Source organism: Plectropomus leopardus, chromosome 7 (assembly GCF_026936395.1).
Source record: "Plectropomus leopardus strain MGB_pleo_1.0 chromosome 7, ASM2693639v1, whole genome shotgun sequence".
Taxonomy (NCBI): Eukaryota; Metazoa; Chordata; class Actinopteri; order Perciformes; family Serranidae; genus Plectropomus; species Plectropomus leopardus.
In genome coordinates, this window is record NC_142182.1 from 14,425,017 (window position 1) to 14,442,930 (window position 17,914).

The 17,914-nt window shown below is 40.3% G+C and overlaps 1 protein-coding gene across 5 annotated transcripts in view; it reads left to right on the forward strand.

Moving 5' to 3' along the window:
- The window catches only part of brsk2a (BR serine/threonine kinase 2a), a 197,560-nt gene that overhangs the window by 141,661 nt on the left and 37,985 nt on the right, over positions 1-17,914 (forward strand). For all 5 annotated transcript variants that reach the window (XM_088079995.1, XM_088079996.1, XM_088079997.1 and 2 more), the window contains exon 5: positions 13,845-13,961. In XM_088079995.1, coding sequence (XP_087936121.1) covers positions 13,845-13,961 — 117 coding nt within the window. The remainder of the gene's footprint in view (positions 1-13,844; positions 13,962-17,914) is intronic.

Genomic DNA, 17,914 nt, shown 5'->3' on the forward strand with positions numbered 1-17,914 from the left:
TTAATACAAATCAAGGGTCAGTAATACCAAGGGGAAGATAATATCAAGGATACAAATCAAGGGTCAGTAATACCAAGGGGAAGATAATATTCAGGTTTAACCATAAAAGTATGTCAAAGAAGTAGTGTGCAGGATTTAGGGGCATCTAGCAGAAGAATGCAACTCATCAAAACTTTATCATGTGGCAAGTGTGAACTCCCACTTAGGATTTCTTCAGTGTTCATTGTTTGAGAGGTTTTTGGCGTAGCTGAAGTATCTGCAGTGGTCTCCTCCTCTTTAAACAAAAAGACCCGCTGATTCAAACTGAGAACACACCAAATAAAGCAGTTTCACATAAGAATATGGTGTTTTTCTGAAGCCGTTTTGCTGATTGCGGAGGGGTTGCTCATGATGCGGACAATGCAAAAAAGCAGATGACCCCATCAAGAGCCAGTGCTTGGTTTGTCTGTTCTGGACTACTGTAGAAAAATGGCAGTGCAACATTGTGGAGTCCATTGACGAAGCCTCCCCATGTAGACGTGAACAGCTCATTCTAAAGTAACAAAAACACAAGGATTCTTATTTACAGGTGATTATTAACTAAAGAAGACACACTTTATATTCCATTTCAAAAAAGTACAAGCAAATACATTATGTTCAATTGTATTTAATCAGCTGCAAAAGTGTGTGAGATTCTCTGTCTGCATGCGTAGTAATATTGAATCCTGCCTCTATTTACACTTATTGGTAATAAAGTGGACTCAGGTGCTTTGCACCTAAGTTCTGATACAGAGTTATACTTCACACTCAGAGAAGTTCGCCATGACGTCCTAGACAAGAGTGAATATCACTTGAATATTGGAGGTATTGGTGGTTAAAACCATAAAAAACACATTCACTATGTGCATAAAATCAGCACATACATTTAAAAAGACAAAACAACCAGTAAACAAGCAAACCCAGGAGGTGTAATGAAGTCAATTTGGTTGTCATACAACATTGAACAAATAATGACTTCCTAAATAATGAATTTTAAAAAGATACAGATTCTTCCTGAAGTGAATCTACAATCTAAATTTCAATCAGTTTATTCATAGCTTCAGAGTGCTGTTTAGGTTTCAAACCACTGATTCAATATGGAGATTACAGAACTGAGAAAACTTGATATTGCTTGTTATGAAAGTGTTTATTTTCCTCCTTCTTATTAAAGTTTCTCATTTAACATCCAGCTTAAACAGCTTAAGATGGCTGACACAATGTGTCAAATAGAAAAAGTCAAATACACTGAGACACATTATCCTATATTTTGGAATATATCTGATTCCACAGGATGGGATATATTTCTTATAAGGAACTGATAGTGTTTCATCACTGAGACTTCTACAAGTTTTTTTATTGTAATGTCTTAATAATAGTTTTCTAGCACAACATTGTTATGCTTGAAATACAGATGGCCCACTTCTTTTTCAGATAAAATGCTCAAGTATCTTTTTTAGAGCTTCACAGAAGTGACTTTTCTGTTAGTAAACAGTACATTTTCTTTACTATGCTCTGCTCAGTGTTGATGCATTGTATTTGTTGAAATTTGCTTTCAGGTAGTTACTAATGTGATGCATCGTGTTTGGCTTCAGGGGGTAATTTAACTGTTTACCAGCTCATAGACTAGAGGCAATCATATATACTTGAGAAGTCAAACATGTCAGCGGGGACTGATTTGGAGCGCTCATTTGTGAGTGTGTGTGTGTGTTTGTTTCCTTTATCCATTTGTAAACCTAAAGCAGAGGGTTTTTTTTCCCTCTTCAGAGAATTTGTGACTTTGCTCTGCATTTTGTCCTCCTGTGCCTGCGTAGCAGAGCCAAAGGACCATAGAGCAGAATGAGATGAGGTGTGTTTATTTTTACAAGGGTCACAATGCTTCTTTACAGACACAGGGAAAAAATATAAGACATCATAGGAACAAAAAAATAATGCATTCAACTAATCAGCCACAAGAAATGATAATGTCATATATAAGGGTGTTTTGGATGGTCAGCCATGCATTACAGTCGGTGCCAGGTAAAACAAGAATATGGAGAGTACGTGGAAATATGAAAGCATGTGAAATGAGGCGAAACGCAGTAATTGTACAGCTGAGAAATGGGACAGTAGTTGGTGTTCTCGCTCTGCATGTGTTACACACCCGTTTTATTAGAGGTTATTTTTATAATTCTCCTTCTGTACTTTTGTAATGTTACTTTTTTATAGTTATACTTGTTGTACATTTATTACTATAATGTTTCATTCTACAAGTCCTAGTTCAAAGCTGTTCTAATTTCTGTGTCCTTACAAGTTACTGGGTTTGTTGTACCCCCTTACTTTACTTGCCAATTGATATTCCTAGTGTAAAATAAACCATTTGGTTTATGTAGTGTGTATAAAATGTATTAAGTGGTCTAATTTTCTTTTTTCAGAAGCTAAAAGTTTAATTCTTCCTTGGTCAAATTCATAACTACCGTTTTTATAGTGAATCTGCTATGTCAATAGAAATGTCCCAGCTGCAGGCTCACCTGGCTTTTGAAATGATGACGATCTATGTTATGCCCGAAACACATCTATGATTAATGATTAATGTGCCCTCAATATGCACTGTTTTACTAGCAAAGTTTGACATTCCCGAAATGCACTTAAGCCATGCACTTTAGATGGTCAAAAAGGGCCCATGGTCATTATGCAGCTTTATTAGCTTGTTTCCTTGCTGATCACATTGCTACAATACTCACAGGCAGTGGCCTCAGATTACAAACATGAAGATATCACCATAAAATCCTGCCACAGCCATGGCCGGGCCTGACCATGGCCTGACTGGGTTTTATTGTGCGGCACTATGATCGCTCACCAGCCAATCAATTCATGAGGAAAATTTATGTGATTCCATCATAACTTTTGTACCAAGGCCATTGTGGCAGAAGTGCTGGACAAAAAGAGGCTTTCCTCTGCACAGTTTAGTATTCTTTAAAGTTTTCTGAATGGCATCCTGTTGATGATGAAGTGGAAATTGAGCCAGTGAAAAATAGTGATTGTATAATGTTCCCTAGAATCTGGTGCAGAGTATTAAATGCCTAGGAGACATATTTGCATAATGTTGCATGGACAATTAAAGGGAAATAATTAAACTGATTTGTCATGGAATGATTAGGTACGGTTGAGTTTCTTTGATTTGATAAGCTTTGTGTTTTTGCACATTATAGTTTATAGAAGAGGCAATTACATTGCGGCCGCTGCTGTTTAATGATAAATCCATTGTATATCTATACGCACTGCAAGCTAGTACATCCCCGTGTCTGAATTTACATTTTACTAACTATCTTGGGACGATGCGCTCAAGATTATTTTATCCTTTGAACAATCAAACAGGTAGTTGATGGATTCCATCTTGAATTCTCAGAGAGATTAAATAACACAGAGATAACTCTTGTACTACTGGAAATAGAACAAAACTGTCTTACCTAAGGGAATGAAAGTTAGAAGTCTTTTATCAGTCCGTGTAAATAACTGACTGTGAGAAGAACAGATTAGGGCAATTAAGAGAAAGCATCTGGGACTGACATTAAGTGCATGCACATACATAGATTATTGCAGCTCTTTTGTAGTAAGATTCACCAGCAGATTTATCTCTCCCTTCCTTATTTGCGTTGCCGCTGCCTCTCTGTCTTAGCTGCTCAAATCCTCTTCGCTAACACTCGTAGAAAATGATGCCTTGTAAATTTATCATGAGGAGGATTATTTGGGAGTGTTGCTGCACCCACTCGCCCTCCTCCCAACCTCAATTAGGGGCAAACAGACAGACAGACGCAGCCCTTCTCTCGCATCCCTTCCATTCGCCACTAATGAGAACCCAGCATTTCCTCAATAAAAAGGCATATCTGCAATCATTTCTTCCATTTTGACTTGCCTGTGCAGGGGACCTACACAGGCCATTAGAAGTGCTCTTTTTTTCTCCATGATTCACCATGCACAGGGGGGTAAACACATGCTCCTCTACCCTCCTTTCCTGCACACCTCCTGTTTTTCACTTCTTTTCTCTGCCTCATGCTTTCCTCTCCACCCACGTCCTATCCCCAAATATCTCTCTTGAGCCAGATGGAGGCAAGCAGGGATATGAATGAAAGAGCGTAGAGGGCTGTTTATGACTCAGTGTTTCCGCTGCCTGATTCAGATCGCGCTCTGATTGAGGAGGAGTTTTCTCTTCTTTTTTGCAGAAGGGGACAAAGTAAAGCACATGGGGATAGCTGACAAGGGAGATGAGGCAAAGATAGGTAAGAGTAGGATAAAAACAGACATGGGAAAGGAATCGTCAGTGAGAAATATTTAGAATGAATGCTGAGGCAGTGAAAGAACATCTTCATTGTATGCTCTTACAAATCCAATGTCAAACTATTCTCCTCCCTCATCCTCATGAAAACATGTCTAGTGTTTGGATATTATTAGTTAAGTCTGCCAATGTGAGATCTGCAGTATGACTCAGATACAGAATTAGACTGACAGACTGGCTAGAACAGAGATGAGGACGCAGCCCACATAATGATATGATATGTAATTGATCTTTGTGTAAATGTCTCTTTCAGTCCCTCTACAGGGATGTCAAAGGTCAGGGACAGCTAAAGAACAGCTCTCGTGTTGTTTTGGATTCAGTTTGTTGCTCAAGGTCACAACAGCATAGTCAAAGATGTGGCATAATATTGCAGGCAATTCACTTCCTTGTTTACCTGAGAGGGAATCCCCAAAACAGCTCTAGTTGCATCTTGTCAGTTTTGACATCCAACAAAATCCACATCTGCTACAGTGTGCACTCTCCAGAGAAGTCGATGTGGCTGTCTGCCATAACAGCAAACACCCAACGGAGACACAGTTTGATTGAGAGAAGTAAAGTGTATTTTCTTTGAACACTCCACAAGCTGCTTGTGTCCTTTAATTCTTTTTGTACCCATCTTTTGAATGAACAGATGATGAGAGGTTAATTTGAATGGCATTTGTCATTATCTACACAGTTGGCTACCTTTTTACTACACTCAAACTTGCCATAGAAAGCACAGTACAGTCTGGTTTCCTGTGATAAATCTAATGCACAATGTTTCTATTCCCATGTGAGCAATGAAGGTGTATTGTATTGATTTTTTTTTTGCAGTGTTTCTGAAGCTGCAGTGAGATTATACTCAGGATAGGAGGTCAAGTAAGCCAGTGCTGACAACATACACACCCCTATATCACTCCCCAGTCATTTTGTCCACCCATTCCCATCACTCCACTTCTCATATGATATACCAGCAAAGATTTATTTCACTCACGTTTGCATGGACATGAGTAAACACACTTACAACTAATCCACAGAAAATGAAGCATGATTTCTTCCCGACAACAACACACCCTGTCCTCTCTTTCCCCCCTGTTCTGTTTTTTTTAGTAATGACTTTGGTCTTTCCTCTTGTAACCCAGTTAACAACCTCTATGTCAGTGTGTTCAATACAAAGTAAGTGTGTGTGGGTAAGCGATAAAGACTATCTGTCACATAAAGTGGCTCGAAGCATCCCCCCTAGAAAGACAGAGATTGTTAATGCACCTTTGAAGGGAACCCCGTTCCTAAAACTCATAGCTACATCGTACATGCACACACACACACACACACACACACACACACACACACACACACACACACACACACACACACACACACACACACACACACACACACACACACTTAGGTATCCTTGTATCCATGGCACTGATCATTACTGCCACCTACACGTGCACAAACAAACACCTGGTTCAGAAGTCACATTAAACCCACGCAGTGGCATAATCATGCACATCATCCAAATCCTCCTCTCTCACTTTGTGTCTCCCACTCTCCCTCCATCATTAGCTGCTTTATTTCTTTCTTCTAGGGGCTCAGAGAGCCACGTGCAAATAAATAATGTCGGTCTTCTTGTGTCTTCCACCAGTTATTTTCCATAACACACAGATGAATACTGTAAAAAAATCTGTTAATAGCCTGGACTGTTATTTGCTTAAATCACTAAAACCAACAGATTTATATTTGGGACAGGCGTTTATATGGGACGGGCTTTAATTACTTTTACAAAACTATTGCTTAGCAAAGATGGAAATACAATCAAATTGTTTACTTAAACCTCTTTCTTTACATCTCAAGTTTATATTTTTATGTGTGATCTAAGCAGATAACTGCATTATATTTAGCGGGTAGTCAACAGCCTGGTTTTATACATCCAAAGAACTTCTATTGCAACCAGACCAGGCTTCAAATTGAGACAGGCTTTTATTTGTTAAATGTTAAATGTGTAGCCACATCCGACTAGTAAAACGGAGTAGGCATTTAACTGGGACAGGCTTAGATTTCAAGTTTTACAGTAACTATGTATTTTTGGGCATCTGTAAGGAAGCTGCTTTAGCCTGGCATCCACATATAGATTTTATCTTTTGCAAGATGCAACAAAACAATTATTTATTTGGAGACTTGGATCATTTTGACAAAATAAGCATATTCTATTATTATTTTCCCAATCTATAACACAGAGTATAGTTCACTTTGGAATCAGTGCATGGTACAGTTGTCTTTCAGTTAGCTTGGCTATTTAAAAATGACAGGTATGTGCAGGATGTCCTGTGTTGCGCTAGTGGCAATTCTTTTTGACTAATTAGTTGTCTGCACTGTTTTCACTCCACCCTCTAGTATTTTCTCAGCTTGCTTGGTACCTCGACTGAGGTGGTACTAAAAAAAAGTGCCAGGTCGAGTTAAAAAAAAGAATGAATTGACATGGCTTTACTGTCTCACTGTTTCGTCTCCTTTCACTCAGTATTTTTTTTATCCAGCTGTTTTTATCAATTATAAATGTATTTATATTATAACTTGTGCACTAAAAAAGAGGTAAAACACCAGAATGGAAGTTGACATATTTCCTGAAAGTTTATACATTGAGCTTTGGCGTAAAAGTTGCTGTATCACTAAAACAAAAATGAGACAGGCTTGGCCAATAAGGACCAATAAGTAACCTTCCTCAAATCAATACTTGAAACAAGCTAAGATGCAATATTTGCATCATGTTTTCCACATTATTTTCCATTGTTTCAGGATTGAGTGATGATTTTTAATTTTTATTTTAATACACGCTCTTCTTCTACAATGGCACCAGACTGGAAACAAGCACCAGCTGTTTGTGTTAATGCACCCAACTTCTCATATTAGCATAAAGGTGGATGGAAAAGCACCACACAACTTTGTTTGTCATCTTTTTTCATCTATTATAATCTTTGTACAACCTGCAGCTCATTTTAAGCCTTTTGTCATTCTCCATCCTCTGTGCATCTATTCCTCTGTCTATAGCAGCTCATGCCCTTGTGGTTTGTTGATATTCTTAGCAGAGTTTCCCCCCGATGACAGTCTGTCTGTCTGTCTGTCTGCATCCCTGAAGAAAGCCTGTACTTATAACCTATCATCATTACAGCTGATGGTTGCTAACAACACAGAATGAAAATCTCGTCTCTCTCCTTGTCTTTTGAAATTTTCTGACATTTTACTCTCCTGCAGACACAGTTAAAGCATCGAGGTGTAACTGGGTGAGAAGAGGGAAGTTGCTGTTGAGCGGAGGTGAAATGGAAAAATGGGTTAAATGGATATGGAAAATGGAGCCAGAGGAGGGAGAACAGAAGTAGTAGGTTTGTTTACGGTGTTTAATTTAGGGCGAATGGGCTGGTGGTTGTAAGAGGGAGTAAAGCAAGGTGAGACGGCTGGTTTAATGAGGGAAGTTAGGCATGGGTTAAATGAAAGTTAAAGTAAAAGTGGGTTTACCAACAGATTATGTGGATGATGGAGATGAAAAACAAAAAATGAAGGTATTGATAAAGAGTATACATTTTTTTTTATTTTTGAACAGGCACAATAGGTATTTTTAAGATGAATCATGCACCAACATAGCTGTATTGGATGTCTGATGCGGCTGTGGGTTTTTATTATCCCATGCCACTCCTTCACTCCAATGCTTTTCTGACAGCATGTCTGTTTATTCTGCCTTGAAGGTCTGCTGCTCATCCTATCTTCCTCAGTCAAACTCTTCTGGATTAAGAGCAAACGCTGGGTTGCACACAAAGATTTGGCACAACAAAGCAAATAGTTTGTTTATTACAAAACTAGCCATCACTGTAATCCCACTTTCTACTCACTGCATTACATGCAACAATGCATTAGTTCCCCAGTGTTGCTCAAAAACCCCTAGAGAAATAGATAGAAATGCCCCAGATGGCACAAAATGGAATGCTCTTGTAACCAGTCACTAGAGAGGCAAATCTGGTGTGTAAAAAAGATAGCTTTGTGCCTAACTCTCTATTCTAATCCAGTTTAAATGCAAATGATATGAGAGGAGACTGCTGAAATGTGTAGGAGACAAGTATAAAGAGGCACTAGGTATTGTGCTTCAGCTATACATGTGAACATCAAAGGTCCTCATGAGGATGTGAGATCAAATGTGACCACTGGTGGTATGATGGAAAAAATGCTTCCACTTTGGCACTTACAGAAAAACAAAACAAGTTGCACATTAAATTGTTATTTAATTGACTCATTACAATTCATATATAAAGAGACCAGTGTGTAGGATTTAGGGGGATTTATTGGCAGAAATGGAATATAATAAGTGTGTTTTTCTTTAGTGTATTGTCACCTAAAAGAGGAATTATTGTACTTTTGTAACCGTAGAATAAGCTGATTCTATCCACATAGGGTTTGGGTCGTTATTCGCAAAGTCTGCCATGTTGCACCACCAAGTTTCTACAGTAGCCCACAATGGACAAACCAAACACCGACTCTAAATAGGGCCATATGTGTTTCTGCACTGGCCACAGTAGAAAGCAGTCCCACTGTGACGAACCAAACACAGTTTTAAAATGAAACTGCTTTTTTTCCTGTGTATTTATTGGTTTAAATCACCAGCTTTGTTTATTTTGGAGAGGAAGAGACCTCTGCGGATAATTTGGCTCCTTATAAAACCTCCTGAACAATGAACAGTAAAGTAATCCTAACCGGGAGTCCATGCTTGACACATGGGAAAAGTTTTGGCTGGTTTCAATCTGCAGTTCTCACCGCTTGATGCCAATAAATCATTCACATCATTCTAATTTAAAGGAAATCTCTGTAGATACTGTGTGTTGTTAAAAGTTGACAAGACATTTGTACAATAATCGGAGCATGGACAATGAATGAATATAACAGACACTTGTTTTGTGATCAGTTTGTTTTTATTGTAACTATTTTTAAGCATTTTGAGCCCCTAAATATATTATTGTAATTACTGTCATAAGGATCGGTGATTATATGAGACAACACCATAAAATGGTGTATATTGGAGTTGACAGGGGACTGCAAATTATCATAAACTAGACTTATTAGATATGTCACATATGTTGCTTATCATGCAGTTTAACTACATTTAACTGAATTGTTTTGTTAAATAGTCAAAAAGTAGATACACTAAATAATCACTGACTCTGGATGCAGCTTTGAGTAATTTCTTCATGGTGCTGTTACGATAGCTAAGACGTGAATGTGTAGTGAAGGGCTTGTGTGGGTCTTTTTAACAAGTTTGCTTTCCAAAAGGGCTGAATATAAACCCATTTATGTACATATAACATCATGTGAGTACCTTGCACACACCTGGCCTTGATCAGATTTAGTTTTAATGGGATATTAACTTGGCTGCTTTGAAGAAGAAAATGATATTAACTAAAGACGCAGCAAAACACATTCACCAATCGCTTGCTTTAAGCAAAAATGGAAAAAACAGACCAATTCCATTAGACAGCAAAAAAAGAGGGGGGAAAAGACAACTTTATCTTTCTCATGCCTCATTGCTCTTAATACACAATTAACCCCATTGGCTAATGAACGATTGCGCCCAGCACATCTAAGTCAGCAGTCAGAATGTTGTCCCTTTCTGCTAATGTGATAGAATATTAGCCTAAAGCGTTTTTTGTGAATGTGCTTGGTCTCTCTCTCTCTCTCTCTAATTGGGTCAACAGAAGCCTAAAAAGAAGTTTAAGAGGAAAAAAGAAAGATAGAAAGAGGAGGATGACACAGAGGTGCGCCAGAGGCTAAATGGGTGCATTTCAGCTCCCAACGTTGGTTAAAAAACCCTCTTCAGCTAACAAAAATGGTACCGGCATAGATTTAACACTTCATGAAAATGCAAAAACAGGTGTTCTACTTCCTAGGCATGTTAAAATGTAGAAAAGATGCATTTGAGCCATTAGTGTTAGTTTCAAGTGTTCCAGTTTGGCTAATTAGCACCACATATCTTGGTGCGATAACACAGGCTTAACAAGAGACGATATTAAATGTGGCGAATGTCAAATGTGTCACTATGGGGAAAGTATATTTTCCTTGGGCTGGAGAATTTAGTAGGAAAACTGCTCGTCACCATAAATATGTCTGGGATATTATAGGGATGTGAGCCCCAAGAGGACAGACCCAACCTTCTGTAAAACAGAACATATCAGCATGATACGTGCACATGATCACAGGCAATTAAGAGCTTGGTGTTAAATTGCAAGAAACATGTCTAACAGCCCCACTGGGGTGTAAACCTTGCTCAAACAGCATGTAGACATGCATGTGTGCCTTGTAAATTACACTGATCCGCATCGTAAGAGCTTAGCGCATGGTGAGAGGCCTGTACCACAGATCAAGGTAGAGTAAATAGAGATATATGCAAAGATATATAATGAATGACAATAACTGGCCTTGGTCCTTTCTTTGATGTTTTTATTTTGTTCTATATGGGCCAAGCACAGCATTATCATTTATATTCTTTTATACCTGCTCAAAGCACCTGCACAAAAATATCTACTCATAACATTAAGAGTATTTTATTTTTTAAAAAAAGCATCCCTCCAAGACTTGCTTGTGGTGCACAGCTTCCAAATCTCCGGAAAGATAAACTGCAGTTACATTCGAGCTCATTGCAGCTGTTGGATTTCGTTTACTAGCTTCTCCTCCTGTATGACATATGAGTGCAACACAGAGATATCTGTGCTGCAAGGCCTGCTGTGTGAGCAAGATTACAGTTGCAAAGTGCAGCCTAATGTGTCAGAGAGGCAGTTTAATGTCCTATTATGGATACCAAGGTCCTGACAACCAATAAAGCACCCAGATGCAATTTGTCCCCTTGATGCTGTCGGTGGATAAATACGCTGTTGCCTTCTTTCTTGTGCAGATCAGTCTCTTGACGCTCCGCTCTTTGTGTTTTACATGTGATAGGCCTGTGATTACACAGTGTTAATGCTGGGTTTATGGACCTTTTAGGTGATGATATAGTGTGCATTTTTGCATCTGACAGTTGGAGAGTACTTAGATATTTATGACTCAGTTGAGGCTGTGATTGGGGTCTTTTAGGATCGGCAGGTTATCTCCCCCATAGTAAATGTTTGCAAACTGTCTTACACACAAGGCACGATCAGCGATGTCATTGCCGTTGCTTTAGTCACTGATGTCATGCCAAATTATTTACTGTCCCTCTGGCCCTGTCTTCTGGTCCCCGTGTCTACAAAGCTACAATTTGACCTTCTGTCATGTTTAAACTCAAGTCACAATTGATTTGTAACTTTCAGCTGTCTGAAACATTTAGTTGCCGGGAGAGGCATTATCTTTTAAAGCATTATTTAATCAGGCATGTTGACGAAGACGCCTGGTGGAACAGAGGGAGACGCCTAGTACAACCTCACACTGGTGGCTCTCAGCAGTTCGGTAAATGTTTGTTCCTCCCTCGTGTGCTTTGACGGTATTAGTTAAAAGACTAACTCTCGGGCTCCTGACATCACTGCCAAATGATGGTTGGTTGTGTGAATTGATAAAGGTTTTAGCCTGGGGAGAACTGTTTTAGATGCTATCTGTGTTTTATTTCAATTATAGCAGGGATCACAGAGACTGCCAGCGTGATAACAAACCAGCTGACAGCTAATCCCTCAGGACAGGGAAAACGAGTTGTACAGCAGCTGATGTCATCTAAGGTTATACGTCCATTGTGATGAGGCGCTTTTCAAAGGCAGATGCATCCAGTTATTGCTTCTCTCCCCTTCCTATCATTAGTCTAAAGAGAAGATGAAAGTCTAGTTCATGACATACTGACAGCCTCGTGGCTGTATAATTCTCCACCTGATTACAAAAAGCATACAGGGAGGTAAGCAAGTACACACATACTGTCTGGTAGAATGTACACTTAACAAAAAACTTTTTTTTTCACAAAGATCTAAGATGGTCAAAATAAAAGGCCATGCTACCATGCTGTGTAGTTTGATTATAACACACAGATGTTACAAGTTTTGATGGAGCGTGCCATTGGCGTGCTGACTGTACAAATGTCCATGCCCATAAACTTAATGTTCATTTCTCTACCAAAAGATGCCTCTAGTGTCATTTCTCAGAATTTGACACACTGCACAAAGTGATTACAATGACAAACTGCTGTCAAGACCCTGGTAAGAATGACATGTATGCAGATGGCGGATTATGCAGAAATCTTGTGGTTGTGCGATGAAATTGTTGCATCAGCTATCCGAGTGGCTGGCCTCAGACAAGCTTGCAGGATGTGAAGGTCAAGAGCAGGTGTGGTTACATGTGGTCTGCAGTTGTGAGGCCAGTTAGATGCACTGCCAAATTAAAAGAAACAACATTGGAGACAGCTTATGGTGGTGATATGAACATTCAGTACACAGGTAACAGCTCAGGTGGACATTTCTGCAGTTTGCATGCAAATGGCACGCTCCCTCAAAACTAGTTACATGTGTTGCATTGCTTTTTGTGATCAAACTGCACATTTTATAGTGGCCTTTGGTTGTGACCATCCCAAGGCACACCTGTGAAGTAATGATGCTGTTCAATCAGAATCTTGATATGCCACACCAGGCAGGTGGATGATTTTTTTTTTGAAAGGATAAGTGCTCAGTAACACACATTTTAACATATTTGCGACCAAAACTTAAATATTTACTGAGTGCATAGAAACAATGTAGATTTTTAACCTAAACTTGTGTCAAATGTGAGAGAAAACCCAGAAGTGTTGCTTTAAAAATCTGTTCAGTATGGAAAAGGAGAGATGAATAGATATCAGTATATGTGCACGTGGTGCTTCCCTCAGCCACTTTAGACATCACAAGAACAGCGCAGTGTGACGTGTTACAATCCACGACCTCACAAGAGATGTTAAATGTACAATAACGCACTAATGCTACTCTGCTTTTGAACATTCACTCATCAAAAGTGAGATTTTAACCTCCGACACAGCAACAGCATACGTTATCTGGGAAAGATCTTCCTCTCAATGGTCTTTTTTGAGGAGGGAGATGATGTCCGCAGGTTATAATCCCCCTCACTGTGCTTAGCGGTAATGAATAGCAGCTAATGAACACCACCTCTGCGGCAGGCTCCCCTTGATGCCCTCTGCTCAGCCTGTTTGCTGGTGGCTGTCTGGGAGATGAGAGGATGGGGATGGTGGGGGCAAAGAGGAAGGGAAACAGAAGGAGAGAAGGACACAGCAGGGGGCTGTCACACCTCGTACCAGCCCGGCGCTGAGGTGGGAGCCCCCTAGTTTCAGCATGGACGGATCAAAGAGAGAGGTGTTGAAGGAAGGAGAAGGGCGATTGGTAACAGGTTAAGAAGTTGCGTTGTTCACAGTCGCCTGCACGGATGTTGATCCAAGCTTTATCTGCAGGTGTTTGATACCTTGCAAGCGCACCTTTAGTTTCTCCTCACTTTCACTTGTTTATCAAATGTATGATGAGCTCTTTCATGTTTCATTAAGTGTTTTATGTTTCTGTCTCTTCAGCCACAGGGATCTGAAGCCTGAGAACCTGTTGCTAGATGAAAAGAACAACATAAGGATAGCAGACTTCGGCATGGCTTCGCTTCAGGTTGGAGACAGTCTGCTGGAAACCAGCTGCGGGTAAGCGATATAGAAATCACAGTGATGCACACTTTCTAATGCAACGTCTGACTCACATCCTCTGCAGTTGAAATTTAGATGACTCTAAGAATGTCCTGGAGGTAAAAAATAGGTCATAGTTGGAGGGCGCATGGAGTTGCTGGGATGCAACAGAGAGAGACGGAGTGGAGAGTGGAGAAGCAATAGAGGATGATGAGTGGAGCTATCAAGCCCTCTGCGAGGTGCCGTGTTCTCAAAGCCTGTGTTATCGTGTGGTGTTGATCTCTGGAGGAGAGACGGTTGGTGTCTCTCACACAGAGTGCTATCTGGCTGTGAGCGGGGCCAGGGCCACGGCCACACATTACTGCTCTCTGTCTCCTCATATCTGATGCTGGGTTTTTATGATCCGGCAGTCACGACCATGCCAGGCCCATCAATCCTGCAACGACCGTAATGAATTCGCTTGCAGGAAAAGTCACTTTCAAAGTCTTTCGAGTATGGTCATTCATATTGTGTGAGTGTGTTTTATTTAACCCTGAAGCACAGTGAACAGTACACAGAGTCACATTTGTCAATAAAAACAGCAGTTGATGATGGTTTACTTTTAGGTACTGGGTTCATAAACTCAATGACAGCATGGATTAACAGCAAGATTTCACTGCACAGAAGGTTGTTCTCCAGGCAGCTTCATGTCATTTTTACTTTTTACTGAGATTTTCACTGGAATTGAGATGCCAACACAAGAGCACAGCCAATCCTTTGTTTTATTTCTCCACCTAATGAAGTCTTGTATGCCCAGAGTCAAACAGGATTGCTCAGCTAATTGAACTTGTGGCTTTGATCAGTCTTTGTATGCATAGTTCACAAGTTAAAACACTTTCAAACATTGTAGATTTTATGATTTTTAGGGTTTCCTATGAGGATTATGCTTAACCTGGCACATGAGAAAAATAATCAATTTGAAGACTATAGCTGAGGGGGTCACACATGCAATGTCAGACAGCAGGCAGATCAGATTTGTTTCTTATATCAGATCATGATGTAGGACTGCTATTTGCAGGTAATCAGATTGGATTTGTGTGTCCAGACATCACCAACCTATCTGTATGGGGTGTTGTGGTACCAACATAGGCATCAATTACAGTGCAGCAACGCGAGTGACGTGGCTTACAAACTCAGAAGCATGAGGGATGGAGGTCCATCATGTTGTCCTCCAAACGTTTATTTTAGTATCAGTCCACAGGCTGTTGCTCCTCGTGTTGTCCTTTTTAGTGCTCTGCTAATTGCCGTATGTATCTGCTCTGCACTTCAGTCACTCTGGATTTGACATTGAGTGTTATGTTCAAAGACAATTGGAAATCCAAATTTGAGCATCCAGTGTCCAGACTGAGACAGAGCTAATTGAAGTCGCATTTGAAATGACCTCCAAATTTGGTTTGAAACAGTTTTGCACCAATCTTATTTCATGTGGCTTTTTTTGCTGTCCAGACTTCCTAATGCTGCATTCCGTTTGTACTGGGCAGTCAGAATTTTAGAATTCCCATTTGGAAATTTTGGAAATTTGGAAAGTTGAAGGAACCTAACCAGCCCCTGACCTTAAACACCAATATGGCTGTGCCTCGCATCAACAGTAGTAAAAGTTGTACAGATGTACTGTTTATTAACACTTCTGTATTACTTGTGTCCCACTAAAACAGTCATACACAAAGTCTATCCATGGACATGTTGCTACAGTGTTTGCATGTGCAAAAACCAGCTTAATGTGTTGTTATCAACCGGTATTGCTAACAAAGGCTAACCTGGTTAGAACTGGTCTTTCTAACAACATCTCGGTTTTCTCACATGTTGTGCTGGAATGTGATCTAGCCTTCAACTTCAGAGGTAAATAGAAAGCAGCATAAAAATGTGGATATATCAATTGGATACCATCTGCATATGTTAATAATCTGTTTTGCACTTGCAGTCTGAACACGTTGATGTGTGTCATCTGCAGATTTAGAAAATATATGTTGAGTGAGAACGGCAGGTGACAGACTCTAAGTCATTCCAGAAATGATTTGGTGGCATTAATATCCCAGTCGATGTAAACCAAGGGGTCTTTTTGTGTTCTGAATGTCTTTGGAAGAATCTTTGCCCTGTGATGACACATGACTCTGCGTGCAGGGCTGGGAGATAGAGAGGCTGCTGTGACATCTGTCTCCAGCTCAGACCTGATTCTGTCCAGATTATACCTCCAAATCAGCAGCAATTGAAATTACACATACTTGAACACACGCAATTCCGCAAACACACATGCACACACAGCGTCGGCAAGGCTTAGTTCATCCCTGACCTCTAGGACCTTTTGTCCTCTGCTTGTTTGGTTGTCTCTGTCTGTCTCTGACTCCCTCTGTATGCACACACACAAGCATGCAGTTGAAACTGTTGCAACATTTTTTTCCAGCAGTAGCGCTATGCCTAAGCTCTCATCACTCATTGGTAGAAATCAAGCCAACTGAGAACCCTGTGCATTGCTATCTGCAAGTAAAATGTGCAGGATTGAGTCATTCTGCAGCCGCGATGACCACGCTGATGTGTTTCCTTTTCCTAGAAAGGCCGCAGAATGCGACAGTTCTTACTCAGCTTTTTGCAGCATCTTGCAGACCAGCTGCATCTATATTTGATTGCATTCTGCTTCCACTCTGAGCATTGCTGCTATACGCATCCAGATTCAAGTGCAATGCATCTGTTTAGTCCCCCCACATACATTTGCTAAGTGCTAAAGGTACTTGTTGCTTGTGGGAGCACAGAGCTGTCTCACAGATGCCGGCACAGACTCCCACATAGCCAGCAAAGTAGTACAGTTTTCATTCCGCTCTCAGCTTCGACACTGCATCCCACTGCGTGTGTGCGTCTCATAGAAAGTTTGTGTGTCTTGCTTAACACATGTGAATGTGTCATACACTGCATGTGTGGATATTGATTATTCATGCTCTCCTGACTGTCCCATCTCTAAGCGTAGATATGACAGTTTATAATTAAACACATTTATCTGGACCCCTCTCACCATGCAGCAGTCTGACACAAATGTATTCCATTTGCCACGGGTAATGGAGCTGAGTGAAGATGAGGCTCGCCACAGGTAGAAAAGGGGGAGCCTTGGAGCACATACATAAACACATGTACGTATAGAGATGAGCAGAGGCATTGCCGAGCACATACAACGATGGATCCAGGAATGTGTGTACAACTCCTCTCTCTGTCTGCCCAGCTGCGAGTTCATCAGCGCTTGCTGTTTGTTCACTTCTGTTGCTTTGATTGATGAAAACAAATTATCTTGTAAGCAGTGAGGAGCCACACAAATTTGGTTCAAAGAGATGGATTTTACATGAAGACGAGCTGCATATCTTAGTGTTTTCTCAATACCGCAAGCCCATACGGCTAATTCTCTCATTGCTCCTTGGAACTCATATCTCTTAAACTCACAATATTCTCCTTGCCAACCGTAGGCAATGTACTGTGTATGATCTTGTGGTTAACTTATGAATACTTTTCGTCCAGACATCTCTCTGCAAACAGTCTGACACTGATAGGCCCTTGTAGATAAAGAGAGCTTTTCATGCATCTTTATCCTTTTTGTTTCCCCACTTGAGCCTTGTGCAATCTCAGGTCCTTAACCAAATGTGTTTTCTTTCTGTATGCTGTCCCACTACACTGCTACTTGCTGCCCTCAGAATAATAACGCCAAATTTCTCTGCTCTGTCTGTTAATGGTGTTTATGTGATGGTAGTGGCGTTAGGTTGAGAGAGTAAATGAGCAAGAAAAGACTGATGTTATGTCAACCCACGCACAACTGTTCTTCAAAAGACTACATTTTTCACTCTGGTCGGAAGGAAGTGGCTCTTACAGCTCTCTATTTATCTTCAGTATCCTAGACTATAATCTGAAGTTTTTGTGTGAGCAACAAGGGATTTTTTATCTTGATATATATTTTA